The sequence below is a fragment of the Micropterus dolomieu genome, linkage group LG17 (assembly GCF_021292245.1).
Source record: "Micropterus dolomieu isolate WLL.071019.BEF.003 ecotype Adirondacks linkage group LG17, ASM2129224v1, whole genome shotgun sequence".
Classification (NCBI taxonomy): Eukaryota; Metazoa; Chordata; class Actinopteri; order Centrarchiformes; family Centrarchidae; genus Micropterus; species Micropterus dolomieu.
In genome coordinates, this window is record NC_060166.1 from 28,481,296 (window position 1) to 28,497,662 (window position 16,367).

The 16,367-nt window shown below is 42.6% G+C and overlaps 1 protein-coding gene across 3 annotated transcripts; it reads right to left on the reverse strand.

The window, feature by feature from the left end:
• Positions 1-5,899: 5,899 nt before the first annotated feature.
• dusp14 (dual specificity phosphatase 14) lies at positions 5,900-15,630 on the reverse strand. 3 transcript variants are annotated; one of them, XM_046074554.1, is made up of 3 exons: positions 15,363-15,630; positions 8,818-8,894; positions 5,900-7,442 (listed from the first exon to the last, which is right to left on the reverse strand). In XM_046074554.1, the coding sequence occupies exon 3, from the start codon at positions 7,334-7,336 to the stop codon at positions 6,707-6,709; it is 630 nt and encodes a 209-aa protein (XP_045930510.1). In that variant the 5' UTR covers positions 7,337-7,442; positions 8,818-8,894; positions 15,363-15,630; the 3' UTR covers positions 5,900-6,706. The 3 variants fall into 3 exon arrangements, with proteins under 3 accessions (XP_045930510.1, XP_045930509.1, XP_045930511.1); XM_046074553.1 differs by lacking the exon at positions 8,818-8,894; XM_046074555.1 differs by lacking the exon at positions 8,818-8,894 and having other exon boundaries at positions 15,467-15,628.
• Positions 15,631-16,367: the final 737 nt, after the last annotated feature.

The following is a 16,367-nucleotide window of genomic DNA, read 5'->3' on the forward strand; positions in this document are numbered from 1 at the left end:
TTTTGAATATGTGGCTCTTCAGCTGAATTCCTCTTCTCGAGCTATTTTTCTAAATATCTACAGGCCCCCTAAATACTGTGCAAACTTTTTTGATGACTTTGGTGAACTGCTGTCTATAATCTGTATTGACTTTGACTGTGTGATTATTGTTGGTGATTTTAACATTCATGTTGACAACCCCCAGGACAGAGGGACTAAAGAACTGTTTTGTGTTCTTGATAATTATGGACTGACTCAACATGTGACGAGGCCCACGCACAATAAGGGGCACACTTTGGACTTGGTCATCTCCAAGGGTCTGGACATTTCCAAGATTGTGGTGACTGACGTTGCTCTCTCTGATCATTCCTGTGTTTTCTTTGAGAGTGCTATCTGCGTGCACACAAATGTTAAAACAGAGGTGATCACAAAACAGCATATCACTGAAAACATTAGTGAAAAATTTATTGAGGCTTTCTCCTCAACACCCGCCCTCTCACAGGTCTCAGTCAATGAACTTGTAGATAATTTCAGTTGTAAAATTACAAATGTTATTGATGCCATTGCACCAGCCAAGGTGAAGGTGGTCTCTGGTAAGAGAAGATCTCCATGGAGAAATGCCACGCTGGTTAGAACTCAAAAAAAGAGACTGTCGAAAGGCTGAACGCAGGTGGTGGAAAACAAATCTCCAGGTTCATTATGACATCTATAAAGAGAGACTTCGCATTTATAATTTAGAGCTGAGAAATGCAAGGAGGTCCTTCTTCTCTGACATCATCACCAAAAACACTAATAATGCACGTGCCCTGTTTGCTACTGTCGACAGGCTAACCAACCCTCCTGTGTCTTTAGCCTCTGAACTTCTATCCACCAGGGCCTGCAATGAATTTGCCACCTTCTTCACAGACAAAATTCAAACAATTAGACAAGCAATCAGTGCCTCTATATCAGGTACAGGATATGTCTTGTCCCTGTGTCCACTTAAAAACAATTCATATAGCATGAGACAATTTGATTCTATTAACCATAAAAACCTGGAGGACATAATACAACATCTGAAATCCTCTTCATGCTGCCTTGATATTCTGCCAACAGGTTTTTTCAAAAATGTTTCTAAATGCATGGCTTCAGATTTACTACAAATTGTCAACATGTCTCTCCTCTCAGGTTTTTTCCCCACAGGCCCTGAAAACTGCAGTCATTAAGCCACTCTTAAAAAAGAGCAATCTAGACAGTTCACTAATGAGCAATTATAGGCCCATATCAAATCTCTAATTTTTAAGTAAAATCATTGAAAAGGCTGTTTTTCAACAGCTTAATGCTTTCTTGGCACTAAATAACTGTTTTGATGTCTTCCAGTCAGGTTTTCGACCACACCACAGCACTGAGACGGCTCTTGTTAAGGTCTTCAATGACATCAATTTAAACACTGACAGTGGCAGAATTTCAGTCTTAGTATTATTGGATCTCAGTGCTGCATTCGACACGGTTGACCACAACATATTACTAGACAGACTTGAAAACTGGGTTGGACTTTCTGGCACAGTACTAAACTGGTTTGAATCCTACTTAAAGGACAGGGACTACTTTGTTAGGTAATTACACATCTGAGCTGACAAAAATGACGTGGAGTTCCCCAAGGCTCCATTCTGGGACCTCTTTTGTTTAACATTTACATGCTTCCACTGGCTCAGATTATGAAAAACAACAAAATATGTTACCATAATTATGCAGATGACACACAGATTTACATAACCATTTCACCAGGGGACTATGATCCCATACAGGCGCTGAGTAACGAGTGGATGTGCCAGAATTTTCTTCAGTTAAACAAGGATAAAACTGAAGTTATTGTTTTTGGAGCCAGGGAGGAACGATTGAAAGTCAGTGCTCGACTTCAGTCTGTAATGTTAAGAACCACAAATCAAGCCAGAAATCTTGGTGTAGTCATGGACTCAGACCTGAATTTGAGGAGCCATATTAACACAATTACAAAGTCGGCCTACTACCGCCTGAAGAATATATCAAGGATTAAAGGACTTATGTCTCAGCAGGACCTGAAAAAGCTTATCCATGCATTTATCTTCAGTCGACTTGACTACTGTAACAGTGTCCTTACAGGGCTCCCTAAGAAATCCATCAGACAGCTGCAGCTGATTCAGAACGCTGTAGACCAAAAAGGTGGATCACATCACTCCGGTTCTGAGGTCTTTACATTGGCTTCCTGTATGTCAAAGAATTGATTTCAAAATCCTGCTGTTAGTTTATAAAGCACTAAATGGTTTAGGGCCAAAATACATTTCTGATCTTCTGCTTCATTACAAACCATCCAGACCTCTCAGGTCGTCTGGGGCAGGTCTGCAGGTCTCAAAGGTCTGCCTTTCTGTCCCCAGAGTCAAAACTAAACAAGGAGAAGCAGCGTTCAGTTATTATGCTCCATATATCTGGAACAAACTCCCAGATAACTGCAGGTTAAGGAGAAGCCAGCGTTACCCTCCAAGCCATGTCGCACCACATCTACGCTCGTGGGGAAGGCGTACATGGCAGCGGGCCAGGCAGGTGCGAGCTTGCACACCATGGCGGTGCTTCAAGCCTACCAAGCCGACCTGCTACAGGAGATGGTTCAGAGGGGGGGTCCCTCTGAGGAAGATCTGGCGGAGCTTCGCAGAACCACGGACCTGTCTCTCCGGGCCACCAAAGAAACAGCCCGCTCCATTGGCCGGTCCATGTCGGTTCTGGTGGCCACAGAGCGTCACCTATGGCTCAACCTTGCGGGCATATCTGAGAAGGATAAGAGCTTTCTCTTCGGTGACGCGGTGGACTCGGTGGTGGATCGGTTCCAGCACGTTAAGACGCAGGGCGAAGCGTTCTGCCAGTACCTCCCTCGCCGGTCTGGACCCAAGGCAGCCGGGGCTGCCAGGCGTAGGTCCCTTCCCTCTACAGTCTTGACCTTCCTTCGGCACCTGGCACTTGTGCGCTCTCCTCTTAGTCGTGCCACTTTATTGCACACTGGGGCAGGCGGGGTTTTCGGCACGGTTTAGTGGGTATCTCGTTCCCATAGTGTTGTAACCAACGCAGTTCGAGTTCCCTCGAAGGGGAACGTCTCGGGTTACGTATGTAACCCTGGTTCCCCGAGAAGGGGAACGAGACACTGCGTCGGCCCGCCGCACCTCTCTCTCTATGAAGCGCCTGCTTCATAGTTTAAGCTAATGATGAGTGTGTACAGGTGTGCTTTATACTCCTCCGGTTATTCCGTCACACCGTACCGTTCTAGCAACAAACCAATAGGATTGGTAATGATTTCATTCACGTTCAGACCTGCTACACCTAGAGGCGTTCCCATAGTGTCGTAACCGACGCAGTGTCTCGTTCCCCTTCTCGGGGAACCAGGGTTACATACGTAACCCGAGACGTTCTTTTAAATTAAGACTGAAGACTTTTCTTTTTACCATTGCTTTTAATAAAATATTTAAGATTTTTCTTTTTACTGATAACTTACACTGCACTGTAATTTTTACTGTCCTGTTTTCTTTTTCTTTGTTTTTAGCTTTTTATTATTTTCCATTTAACTCTTTTAACCCTGATTGTAACACTGTAACTTTTATTATATTTTATGTTGCTTTTAAACTTTTACATATTTCCCTGTTGCTTTTATGTTTTATGTAAAGCACTTTGAATTACCTTGTTGTTAAATTGTGCTATACAAATAAACTTGCTTTGCCTTGCCTATAATGTGAAAGTTTGAGATTATGTTTTGCTGGGGGGGGGGGGGGTTAAAATCACGATGCCAGCTCAATGTCGTGATGTCTGTCAGTCTCGTCTATCGGCCCAACCCTATAATGGTTGCAATTATTGTGAACATAAATGATTCACCCCCTCATGGACCCCACTTTGAGAACCACTGGTTTAAGCCTCTCCAATGTGTGGATTTTTTTCTGTTTTATATCAGTTTAAAGTGAATATATTAAACTGTTGGTGAGACAAAAGACATTTGAACATGTCATAAACTAAATATTAATTGACTAATCAAAAAAACAACAAATTAATACACTATGACAACAATAGTGACCCACAGCAGTTTGTTGCAATTCACCAGTGTCTGAAGCATCCTGTTGAGTTTCTGCTGTCATCTCCCCAAACTTCATCAGCGTCGTTTGTTCTGCATGGCCTGCACCGCTGGAGCCTGGCCTGCCTCTGATGCTCAGGATGATGCAAATGACTCTGCTTACTGCTTTAATGATAGATGATAATATCCTGCTGCTGGTGAAGGATGTGTTTACTTTTAGCGCTTGACTATGTCCTGGAAACTAATGCATGTACTCTTATTAACAGTGAAGACTGAGTGAAAAAATATCAATCTTTTTGCTGAGAAAATAGTGTGTGCAGTGTATAATTTGAGCCCATCACTTGTGCATCTCTGCGGTGGTGGGCCTGTCATCCGATGAGCCTCGTCTCTCTGGGTAATGGAATTCATTGTGGAGACCACTCTGGAGGTTCCTCAGAAGTGTGGGCAAAAGACAAATAGCACTCATCAATATCTGCCTGCTGCTCTGTAGCTGCAGCAAATGAAAATGAATGACAGAACATTTCTATGACATCTGAAGACATCTCTTGGGGAAAACGCCTGTGTAGAATGAACATGAAGAGGCGTTAGGAAACGCTGCCACCTATTCATATGAAAACATCTCAGATGTAGATTTAACTTTTTTAGTTTAGCTGCTTTTGAGTCAATGTACATTCTGTTTTTGCTAAAAGCGTGAAATACTGTGTTTAGAGGTGTATTTTTCTATTAAATTTGAACACAAACAGTGACATGACTCTATTTATTTTTATTTTAATATCACAGTCTTGGGGCATGAAATACTTTGAAGTCAGATTAAATATTGTGCTTCAGACAAGAACATCTTTCTCTTGCAAACAATCATTCCAATGAACTTTTATTATCTTTAAAAAAATGTAATATCACACTTAATCCATTATGTTATTGTTGGGGGGGGGGAGCATTGTTGCACTGACCTCTGTGGGTTAAAATGTCAACTCTATTGCACTTGACACCACATACATCACTGCTGTGTCTGTCAGATGTCTGACCACAGCAAACAGTGGTATTATACTGCACTATAGTAGGGGAAAGTCGAGAAATCACAATACAAAATGAACACGATACATTCACTGCCCATGATAATGCTGGTATCATAGTATGGGTGATTCTGCAACCTGTGATGTATTGTAATTATTACAGTTGTGAACAACTTCATCTCTGGTTCCAGCCTCAAACGTGTGAGAATTAGCTGCTTTTCAGTTTTACATCATTGTAAAAATCTTTGTATGTTTTGGACTGTTTGTCGGACAAAATAAGCCATTTGAAGACGTCAATATAAATTGGCACCTGTACCACACACAGGGCACGCCATACAGAAATAGTCATTGTACGGTAGCCATGAGGTTCCAAATCTGGGAAGCTGATGTGATGAAACTGCAGCTCCTTTGATAGGTTAAAGTCGATGCTGGGAAATCGAACACTGGTGTATTGTGACAGGTGTCAATATGCTGCGGGGTTACATCAGTGTACAATGAGTGTGAGTGTTTTAACACACGCCGTAAGCTGCTGTTTTGTGTTTGATTTTTCACCATTTTCTAATGCTTTAATGAATCAATTAAAGGTTAGCTGTGGAGTGTTTCACTCTTTAACTAGCTTTATCACTAGTAGTGCCATTTTCCCCAGTGGGTCCCTGTTTTGTTTGTATTGTGTGTGTGCATGAGGATGTGCACAAGAATGCCTACACATGAAGAGTTCACATTTTTCCACTGATCTACAGGAGGCCATAATATGCCAAGAAACACAGTAATGTGCCCACAAAGGCAGTAAAGAAGAAGACTGCGAAACAATGCTGGATTTAAAATAGAGCTACCAGTTCCCTTGAGGTGACAAATATTTTTTTAATACAGCATCAAATAGCACTACAATAACATAGTGTGGTCAAAGGATGGAACAGTCAACCCTGTGGTACACAGGAACTTTCCCTAATCCTTGACTTTTAGCTTATATCTTCTAGATTTTTACCTTAAAAAAGGTAGCTATAATAACATCTTTAAATGTTCAGTTAAAGTGTGCCATAAGCATTTCCTCACTATTAGTACATTCCAATAAAATAATTTTTCTCTATATATTTTTTTCTGTACACTTATCTTAAATGCTACCATAAATTGAGAGCATGCTGCTGCCCTCACACTAAAGACTACTGCAAAACTGGCACAATACCACCACATGACATCACGTCAGGGAAAGGGCTTCAGTTACATTGCTGTCAGAGCTGGGGATTCTCAGCTAACACCATCACAGAGTGCTCGTCCTCTCCCTGGAACTAGAACCAGACCAGGAGATAGACAGCACCGACTTCCACACTGAGCGCTTCATCTTGTTTTGGTGTCTGACATCAGTGTGGTCCCAATCGATCCTCTGGTCTTAAGGATTCTGGGCCTGAAGTCGCCTCACTCCCGCTCAAAGACTAAATGGAGGCAACTGGTTGGACGAACAGCAGCACCATCAACAACCAGTGTTTGGTTTGACTCCCTCTGTCGCACCAGTATTCATTAAATAAGCTTCACACAGATGTACACTCACACGTGTCTCACTTCGCCTGTCCTGAACACGCATGAACCTGCAGTCCAGAAGGGCAAGAGGGCTCATCTTCGCTTTCCTCCTCGATCCCTCACTGTGGATCTCTCACAGGCCCCAGTACGGAGCCAGGCATCTGCGGTCCCTCTCATAAACATCAGGTATGACCCCGTAGGGCGTCTGCACCATCTTAACAGAGTTCCTACCAAACAGCTTCCTCTCATACTCGATGAGCTGGCGCCAGAACCCGCCGTTGGGCCGGATGACAGGGCGGCGAGCTTTGACCCAGGCGTGGGCTTCGGCCAGAGACACACGGTGATACTTCATGAGGTACGCCAGACACAATGAGGCTGAGCGGCTCACCCCCGCTGCACAGTGCACCAGCACTGCCCCTCGTTTCCGTCCAACGCTGTGGATCTTATCTGCCACACTGTCGAAGTACAAGGAGATGGGGGAGTGGGGCATATCCGCCAAAGGGACCTTTACATACTCCATGTGAGGCCAGTTGAAGTTGGGGAGCTCGATGGTTGCATTGACCACACAGGTGATGCCTTTGGACAACAGCAGGCTGCGGTTGGATGCCACGTTCCCTCTGCTGAGAAAGAGATTGGGGGTGATTTGTGCGATGCCCCCCAGCAGGCTGCCGTTCTCTGCCAGAAGCCTCGGCACCGCGGTGGGCACCATGGAGCTACGATGGTGGTGGTGGTGGTGGAAGAAGCCTTGGCTGCGGGAACCCATCGAGGAATCAAGTGGGCTTCAAGAGAATTGGTGAATTCAAACAAAAAAAGCAAAACCTTCAAGAGCTCAGTGTCATAGTAGTGCAGCGAGACCAGCCAGAGAGCTCCTGAAACACACAAACAGATTTCACTTTCAATCTAAATTAAACATTTTTCTGTGTCACTGTAGGCTGAGCACTCAGGCTGACAAACAGACAAACACTTCACAAGGATGAGTAACATCTCTGCTGTCTCCAAAGCAAGAGTGCTACAATCATTTTCTTTTATTCAAATAAAAATAAAAATAAAAAACAGACAAAACAATTGCATATCAGTCACAACAGTTAACTAATTCAAAAACACGCTGCTGTGACCCACTGATCCACAGTCCTTTTTCAAGAGTTTTCATGAATCCACTGACAGATGTAACGTGTTTATATCTCAGCTAGAGAGACCAGTCTATCTCTACTGTCTGTTTTGCTACATTCAGGTCGAGTGGCCTCCATGCTACACACCGAAACGTGCCTCCCTGTGCTATGTGAGTGCAGGCCCCCTGGAGGCATACACTCACCTCATCTCATGTTCATCCATCCGCAGCCCTCACATACAGATTACATCTCTCGTCTCTCTGTCTACTGCCACGGTGAATGTCGCTTTGGATGGTACCAAACAGTGGGGTGGAAAGTAATCTTATTCTGAACTATCATACCAAAGAGTGTTGATAATTTAAGCATGGAACTGTCTCAAGTTTCTTAATCTAATTCCATTTTTCTTTTTCCAAAAAGGATGATCAAAATTATCTTGCGTTTATGAGCTGTAACATGAAGATGCACGGCCCAGCTCAGGGAGAAAAAGATATTATAGGAACTGTAATGTGACATTTCTGGCTGCACTGTATTTGATGGAAATAGCCTCCTACATTGATACTTTAGTTATCAGCAGAGAGCACACAGCTCCAGGCGCTACTGCACACACTGTTGCACTTGTCGTGCGTCATCCACACCTTGTGCACCAGTCTGGCCGGCAGGTCTTTTTCTTTCATTTTCTGCTACAGTCTGGTTAACAAGACACACGGGTCAACTACTTTAAACTGGAATTCAACGTGCAGGAAAAAAAACATGCTGTCGCCTGCAAAGGGACTACTGACACACACTGGGATTCTTCTTGTTAATTAGACTGTAATCAAAAACACGAGTGGAAAGACATGAATTTAAATACATCTGCATGACTGATAACACAAGAAACGGTGGTAGTAGCTTTGTGATCAAACAAGAAATTCGTACCACCTAAACATTTAAAGTAATGGGTCCCAACCTCTACTGAATGCCACTAAAATAATGCTATTTGATTCAAATGGCCCCAACTGGTCAACCCGTTCTCACTCCCAAGACGTCACATATAGATGCATGGGCAAGACCTCTTGGCGGCAGTTTGTAAAGCACTGTAAACCCTTTAGCGTTGTTTTTGTCACTTAAACGAGGTGTAGGTTAGTATATAACTTACAGAAAAGTCAGAGTAAGGAGGTGGTTGACAGCTGGCTCAAAAACTGGACTTTCACCCAGGAGACCAGTGTTCATTTCCTGTGTGAAACAAGAATTCAACATTGATTATTTTTAGTTATGTCACGCAAACGTTATGTAAGTAAAGTTAATTAAGTCACGTACCAAACTGTGACATTTCACATCGTTAACCACATGCTGTTTCACAACATTAACCACTAGATTTATTTTGAAAGTCTAACCGGATGTTGAATATTTATTATTGCAAAGTTGACTGGACTTTGCATTGTTATTATTGCTAACTTGGCCGCTGAGCCCTACACGTGCAAAAACTACACTAAAGGAGTACCCAGGGTGTTAAAAAGCAATGCCAAGCGGTCTTGACCAATATGTGACAAGCTGGGAGTGAGAATGTGTTGAACTGGTGTAAGTAGATATTGCTGTGTTTTAACAAGGAAATGATTGGGAACCACTACTTTAAATGTTCCATATTAAAAGTAACAAAAAAAACGACAGCTGTCAAATCTTTATTTGTTTCCTACTAGATATTTTCTACCTTCATGAATCCGCTTGTCGGATTTTAATGCTTTTATTGCCTGCGGTTTGCATGAAAAAAGTATTTACCCGGTAAAAATACATACATTAAAAAAATACATGTTAATCCTCATGTCCCCAAGGGTTTGGAGCTATCTTGTTTCATCGTCAACCTTCCAACTGTAAAAGCTAAAAAAAAAAAAAAATCACATCTCTCCTCAGCTTTGCCACCTCAGCATGGTGTGCTTCTCGTTTAAAATAAATAAATAAATAAAAGGGATCAAAGGCTAAAACAACACTGTCCTCCCTCCCTGTTCAGGCACAGTTCCTCTGGCTCACTCTCGGTTGCCAATCGCCCTGCACTTTGCCTCTGAAATGGTTGCCATGATCATGCTGTGGTGCAGCTGATTTCACCTTCCTCCCTACCGTTGCCACTGGTGATGAGACAAAAGATACAGGGATCCAGATGGAGAACATATTTCCCACTCTGTTAGTCTGTGTTGAACACTGTAGACATGTTCATGTAAGCTTTTGTCTTAACTAATTGAAACAAATAGTGGACTGATCGATTAGATGACTGACTGAAAATTAATCAGCAACTATTTTAATAATCTGTTGTCATTTTCCAAGCAAAAATACCAGACATTCCCTGTTTTCAGTGAGAATTTGCTGCTTTTCTTTTTCTTATGTGACAGATAATTGAGAATATTTGGGTTCTTCTTTTTTTCCTTTATTCTTTCCAATTTACTGACCAAATGAGGATTTATCTAGAAAATTATCAGCAGGTTAATTGATAATGAAAATAAATGTTAGTTGCAGCCCTAAACTCAGCACTTAGATTTTGAGAAACAATTGTAATATAATAATCAAAAAGTTGAACTGCCCTTTGTTTTTCACTTCATTATTTAGTGTCACATTGTGTTTATATTAGCCACTTCCTGTTTGTTAAGGTGTTTTGTCTTGCTCTAATCTCTCAATAGTGAGTCATATCCTTGTTCAGTTCACATGGACGCAGTAGCGGTTTGTAGAGCATTTAAAGCTGCACTTACTGTGCAGTTCCCCTCAGCTTCAGAAAACACTTAAGCATCTTTCAGCACATTGTTTTGGTTTTATGAACCACAACTTTACTGTTTAGATTTAGTCTCACTGCTCTTATTAACCTTGTGTCCAGCAGCAGCTGTTTTCACCCATCTTACTATAGCGGATTAACAGCATGTTGTGCTCCCCCAAATGGCCCAAAAAATGTATTAATGCAGGTCTAATGTATGTAATAGGGCTGGACAATAAAACATTAATTATTGCAATAGAATTTTTTTCAATAACAATATAACAAATGTTCAATAAATATTCAATAAATATTTGATTTTATTCACTTAAATCATACACAAATTAGAACTTAATTAGGGGTCCAAGTCCGAGTGGGGCTGGGAACCCTATTGTAATCGTGAATGTTTTTATTAATTTATTTTTGTTTTTATTCTTCCGCCGCTAATTCCACTACTGCAGCCTAGACGGTAACTGCTAGGGACACGAAACTCATAGGTTAGGTACAAGCCCCTGCAAGTAACTCAGCCTGCACACTTCTACCACTAGGGGGCGCTATAAGCAAGGTCAATGCGTTTGGGCTTGGAACTCCCGCCTACGAAGGCGTATATCAAAACCCTTATATCCACGCGTTCAGGGGATCAAGCTGAATCTCATGGTATAGGCAACGCCCATTTCCACCTAAACTTTTTTTCCACAAAATCGCGAAAACTGAAAAACCTATTTTTATTAACACCTCCGAAGCCGCAACTCCGATCGACACCAAACTTGGCATGGATAATCTCTGGACCAAGCTGATGAAAGTTTGTAGAGGAAATTTTGATCCGAAAAAAATTTCGCAATTATATGCTAGCAAACGTTTGCGAAAAACGCTACTAACAGCAAATGATGTCATATCTTTGCTTTGGAATGGCCGATTCACACCAAATTTGGAGCGTTAATGTAGGATGCCCCCCTGAAGGCCTGTGCAAAATTTGGGGCAACTCGCCCCTAGGTGGCGCTATTGAATCCCAAAAAATTGTTCCTCTATAACCAGAAGTCACATGAAACCACAACCGAATTGTTCGCATGGTCCCCTTACTAAAGGCACCAATGTTCACCCAAATATGCCCATAGGTGGCGCTGTTATTGCAGATTAAAGACGTCAAAAAAAATCCCATTGACTTACATGCATTTTATATCTCCATAACCACAAGTCCGATTGACACCGAATTTGGGTCAATTGTTCCCCATGGGGCCCTGATGACACCTTTGGTGCAATTCGGCCAAAAGGTGGCGCTATAATCGAAGCTCAAATACCCCATTCATTTCAATGAGATTTTCAACCAAAGGCCATTTTGCAGGATAACTACGGCTCACTACATTGCACATTCATAAACCTTACGTCTACGTGTTTGGGGGATGCTGCCGATTCCGATGGTATAGAACTGGAAAACCTATTTTAATTAACTCCTCCGAAGCCCAATCGACACGAAACTTGGCACAGACCATCTCTGGACCGAGCCGAAGAAAGTTTGTAGAGAGAATTTTGATCCGACAAATGTCCCAATTGCAAGCTAACAAATATTTGCGAAAACGCTAAAAACAGAAAGTATAATATATCTCAGGCTTGGAAAGGCCGATCAACACAAAACTTGAGGACCTTATGTGGCATGCCCCCCTGAGGGCCTGTGCAAAATTTGGTACAGTTAGCCCCTAGTTGGCGCTTTTCAAAAAAATCCCATTGACTTACATGCATTTTATATCTCCGCAACCACAACTCCCATTCATACCAACTTTGGGTCAATTCTTCCCCATGGGCCTCTGATGACACCTGAAATATTTCATTCAATTCGGATTCTAGGTGGCGCTAAAAGCGAAGCTGAAATCTCTCACTAAATCCCATTAATTCCTATGCCAATTTCAAAGGCAGGACGTTTTGCCTCTGTTTGGAACGGCCCATCAACACCAAACGTGGGGGCCTTATGCGGCACGACGGCGGAGCGCCCGGGCCGACTTGCGCACCCTCCGCAGGGCCGGGGGTGGCGGCTCGCGCCGGGAGGCTTGGACCCCGCTTACAACTGCTTTCAGTTCTAGTTTTTTATTAAGATGGTTATTTTGTTGAGGAAAAAGGACCGTAAAAAAGCTTTTACTAAATTTTACTCATGCATATGTGTTTGTTTTATCGTAATTGTTTTGAATGTTCTACCTCAGATTTGTGAAGTGATCCACTGTTTGGCATCAAATCTGAAACCTTTTATCGTGATAACATTTTTGGCCATATCGCCCAGCCCTAGTATGTAATGTTGATTTTAGAGGCTGATGTATCTGTAAATCGGCACGCAACAATCTATATGACTATGTGTTGCTTTTCTAATCACACCTATAAAACTCTGATCAGCTCTGGTGTTTTTTATTCAATGAGAACAACATTATCTAATACAATGAACAAAAAAGAGGTTCTGGGATGGGGACAGCAGGGTAAGCCTTTATCTGTATCTGTTTAACCAGTTAAATTATCTGTATCCGCATCCCTAGTCCGAATGGGCGGGGCTTAACCCAGACGTGGGCAGGACGTGACAAGAACTGATATCTTGCCTATAAGTGAACTAGCAACAGGTGTCTTGCTTGCAAGCCATTTTCTGTTTCAGTGGGATGCCCCGTTGGAGCATGGAGAAAAATAACATATATACCATCAGCTGAGATAAGTACAAACGCTGCTGCTGCTGCTGCAACCTCCTGACCACAGCATAAGACAGCAGCAGCCACATCATCGGAGAGATGAAGAAGATAAGAAAACCAAATAATCCCTGGCCCTCTCCAAAGTGCTGATGTACCACAGCGCCAGGCTTTGCTGAGACTTGCTTCATCCACATGGTTATTTATACTCCGGGCAGGGCAGGATAGAGGCTGCAGGAGCGGAGGAGGGAGAATTATGCAGAGAAAATTCTACTGTAATGTTGGAGATAGTGATGGTGATACTGAAGCTCGCTGTCAATCAAATTTGCTGTGAGGATTAATTCTCTCAAAAACATTAACACTGGAGGGGGGTCAGTGGGACAGTGACTGGGGCACCTTTCAACTTACTGCAAATCCTGACTCAGCAATCAACCCCTGTATTTCTTCTTCTTGTCTTGATGTTACAACAAACAACCCCACTCTCAATCATTCAGGGTGTGTCTCACAACAGGTGGTCCCACCTCATAAATCGTCTTACACACACCTCCGTTACACTCTCTCTGTGGGGAGATTCCTCAGGGTCCGGTTGCACCTCTGCTAACACAAACTGGAAACGTGACCCCACCTGCAGGAAAACTAGAACGGCAAACCTCGCTCTCTCACGACAATTAAGGGTGAAACCTCAGTGACAACTGGACTGGAGCTGGGACTTGGACAGCATCAAATTCCTGACTGACACTCCCTCACACCACAGAACAAGATGAAAGAAGACATTGAAATAACTGGAAAAGACACGCTGCTCTCATCAATGTCTCTCAATCAAAGGCAATCCATTTATTCAGTCTGAGTGATGTCTGAAAGTCACCCTACTGCCGACAGTCTGGATAATAATCAGGAGAAATTGAGGAGCAATGACATGGGTTCTTTTCATGTAGGACACAGCTTCTTAAATTCATCCAAACACAACCCACAAACGACAAGAACGCTTTAATGTCATCTGCAACGGGTTCAATAGAGGTAGAGTTAATAAACAGGAGGGACAGGGTTTGGCTTTGGCACCTTCCTGCAACAGCAGGGACTGTGTGCTGCTCACTCAGTGCACAATGTTTCACCTCACCATGCCGAACACTGACACTCTGTAAACTCACATGAACAGCAGGAGACAATGCCACATGTCATGGAATGAGAGATGGTGAGTGTACATATGTGTGAAAATGCACATACAAATGATTCCTTTCAGTTTGTCGGATATATTACACAAAGAAGCCTGTTGTATGTAGTAGTGTTGCATCCATCATTACAACTGTTTGAAAATGACTCTGCAACTATTAATTAAATGGATTCATAGCTTCTGTAATTTTTCCAAGTAAATAAACTCCACTAAACTGGGCACAAACTTATTAACAGCAGCAACTCAGTATGGCAGGGCCTATATGTCACAAGCACCTGTAGACAATGTTGTGCTACATACTTTCACTGTCAGAAGGGGGAGACAGAAGTTCTGCATTGCAGTTTTAAACATGAGATTAGCTGCTGTTCTTTGCCATCTCTAATAGTAACCAGTTGGTTGGATCAAAGAAGCACTTTGAAGATGAGATAGAAATTTTTAACAATTTTCTTACAGTTTATAAACAACATTGTCGATTAGGCTAATTAAGAATATAATCTGTAATTTAATAATGAAATAATGCCCTAATCAATATAGTTTAATTAAGGCATAATTCGTGTGATGATCAGGCCATTCCTACACACAGCATACTACACATACATAAATAGACATTAAAGTGTTAAACTATCTTCTTCTGGAAAATAAATGTTTAATAATATTTCAGAGAGCCTCTTCCTGGAAATAAAGTGTAACACTTGCCCTGTCTTTCACGGCCACGGTGTGTGAAAATTTGGAGCTTTAAGTGAATGAATTCACAAGTTTAATAATTTATGATTGAGCCTTGAACGAGATCGAACTGCTTCTCTGCGCACGCACTGCTCGCCCCCGTGCGCGTGACGTGAAGTGCGTGCGTTAACAAGTTCGGGTGTAGCAAATGGATTATAGTAAGTGTAAAATATAAAAATAATAAAATATTTCTGTCCTACTAACAACACGTCGGAATTCAGCAGCATGTCTTCTTTACGGGCATCATAGACCTAACTACATCATAAAACTCATCAGAATAAAACACGTAGATAAATGCCTATAAAACATAGTTTAAAATATACCCATGCTTTGTTTAAATTTAAGTAAAAAAACCCATCTTATGTTAGGTCAAAATGACGCTGATAAACTGCCTCCATCAGATGTAAAACTCAACTTACCAGTCGACTCTCAGTCAGGCAGAGATGGAGGTTTTAAAGAGCCTTCACCGCCTGCACCAATCAGGCGGGTACGGATCTGCTGATTTCACACTCCGGACATTTACCTTGAGTCAGTCCGTTCATACAGACGGCCAGGGGATGGAGAGAGGCCAAGTGAGGCGAGACACACCGCGACAGCCAACAACATAATGTGAAAGTCAACAGAAATACGAGCCATCAGTGTATCCGCCTGGTTCAGCTTGCAGGAGCGGCGTGTACAGGGCAGCGCTGCCTCAGTATGAGGAGAGATCAGTGCCACGCAGAGGCAGTATGTTCACTTACACCGGCTTCTCCATTGGAGGATGCAAGTTTATAAACTCAGCAAAAAAAGAAACGTCCTCTGACTTTCAACTGTTTTTTCTTTCAGTAAACTTAATGTGTGTAAATATTTGTATGAACACTAAAAGAGTCAACACCATAAGACATAAACGAAAAATGTTTCACAGACATGTGACTAACAGAAAGAGAATAATCTGTCCCTGAATGAAGAGAGGCTCAAAATCAAAAGTGCCAGTCAGTATCTGGTGTGGCCACCAGCTGCTTGAAGTACTGCAGTGCATCTCCTCCTCATGGACTGGACCAGATTTGTCAGTTCTTGCTGTGAGATGTTACCCCACTCTTCCACCAAGGCACTTGCAAGTTCCTGGACATTTCTGGGGGGAATGGCCCTAGCCCTCACCCTGCGATCCAACAGGTCCCAGACGTGCTCAATGGGATTGAGATCCGGGCTCTTCGCTGGCCATGGCAGAACACTGACATTGCTGTCATGCAGAAACTCACGCACAGAACGAGCAGTATGGCTGGTGGCATTGTCCTGCTGGAGGATCATCTCCGGATGAGCATGCATAAAGGGTACCACATGAGGGAGGAGGATGTCTTCCCTGTACCGCAAGGCATTGAGATTGCCTGCAATGACAACAAGCTCAGTCCGATGGTGATGTGATATACCGCCCCAGACCATGACGG

Excerpts from the sequence above, each read along its gene's own strand:
- dusp14 (XM_046074553.1), bottom strand. The coding sequence starts at position 7,336 with ATGGGTTCCCGCAGCCAAGGCTTCTTCCACCACCACCACCACCATCGT.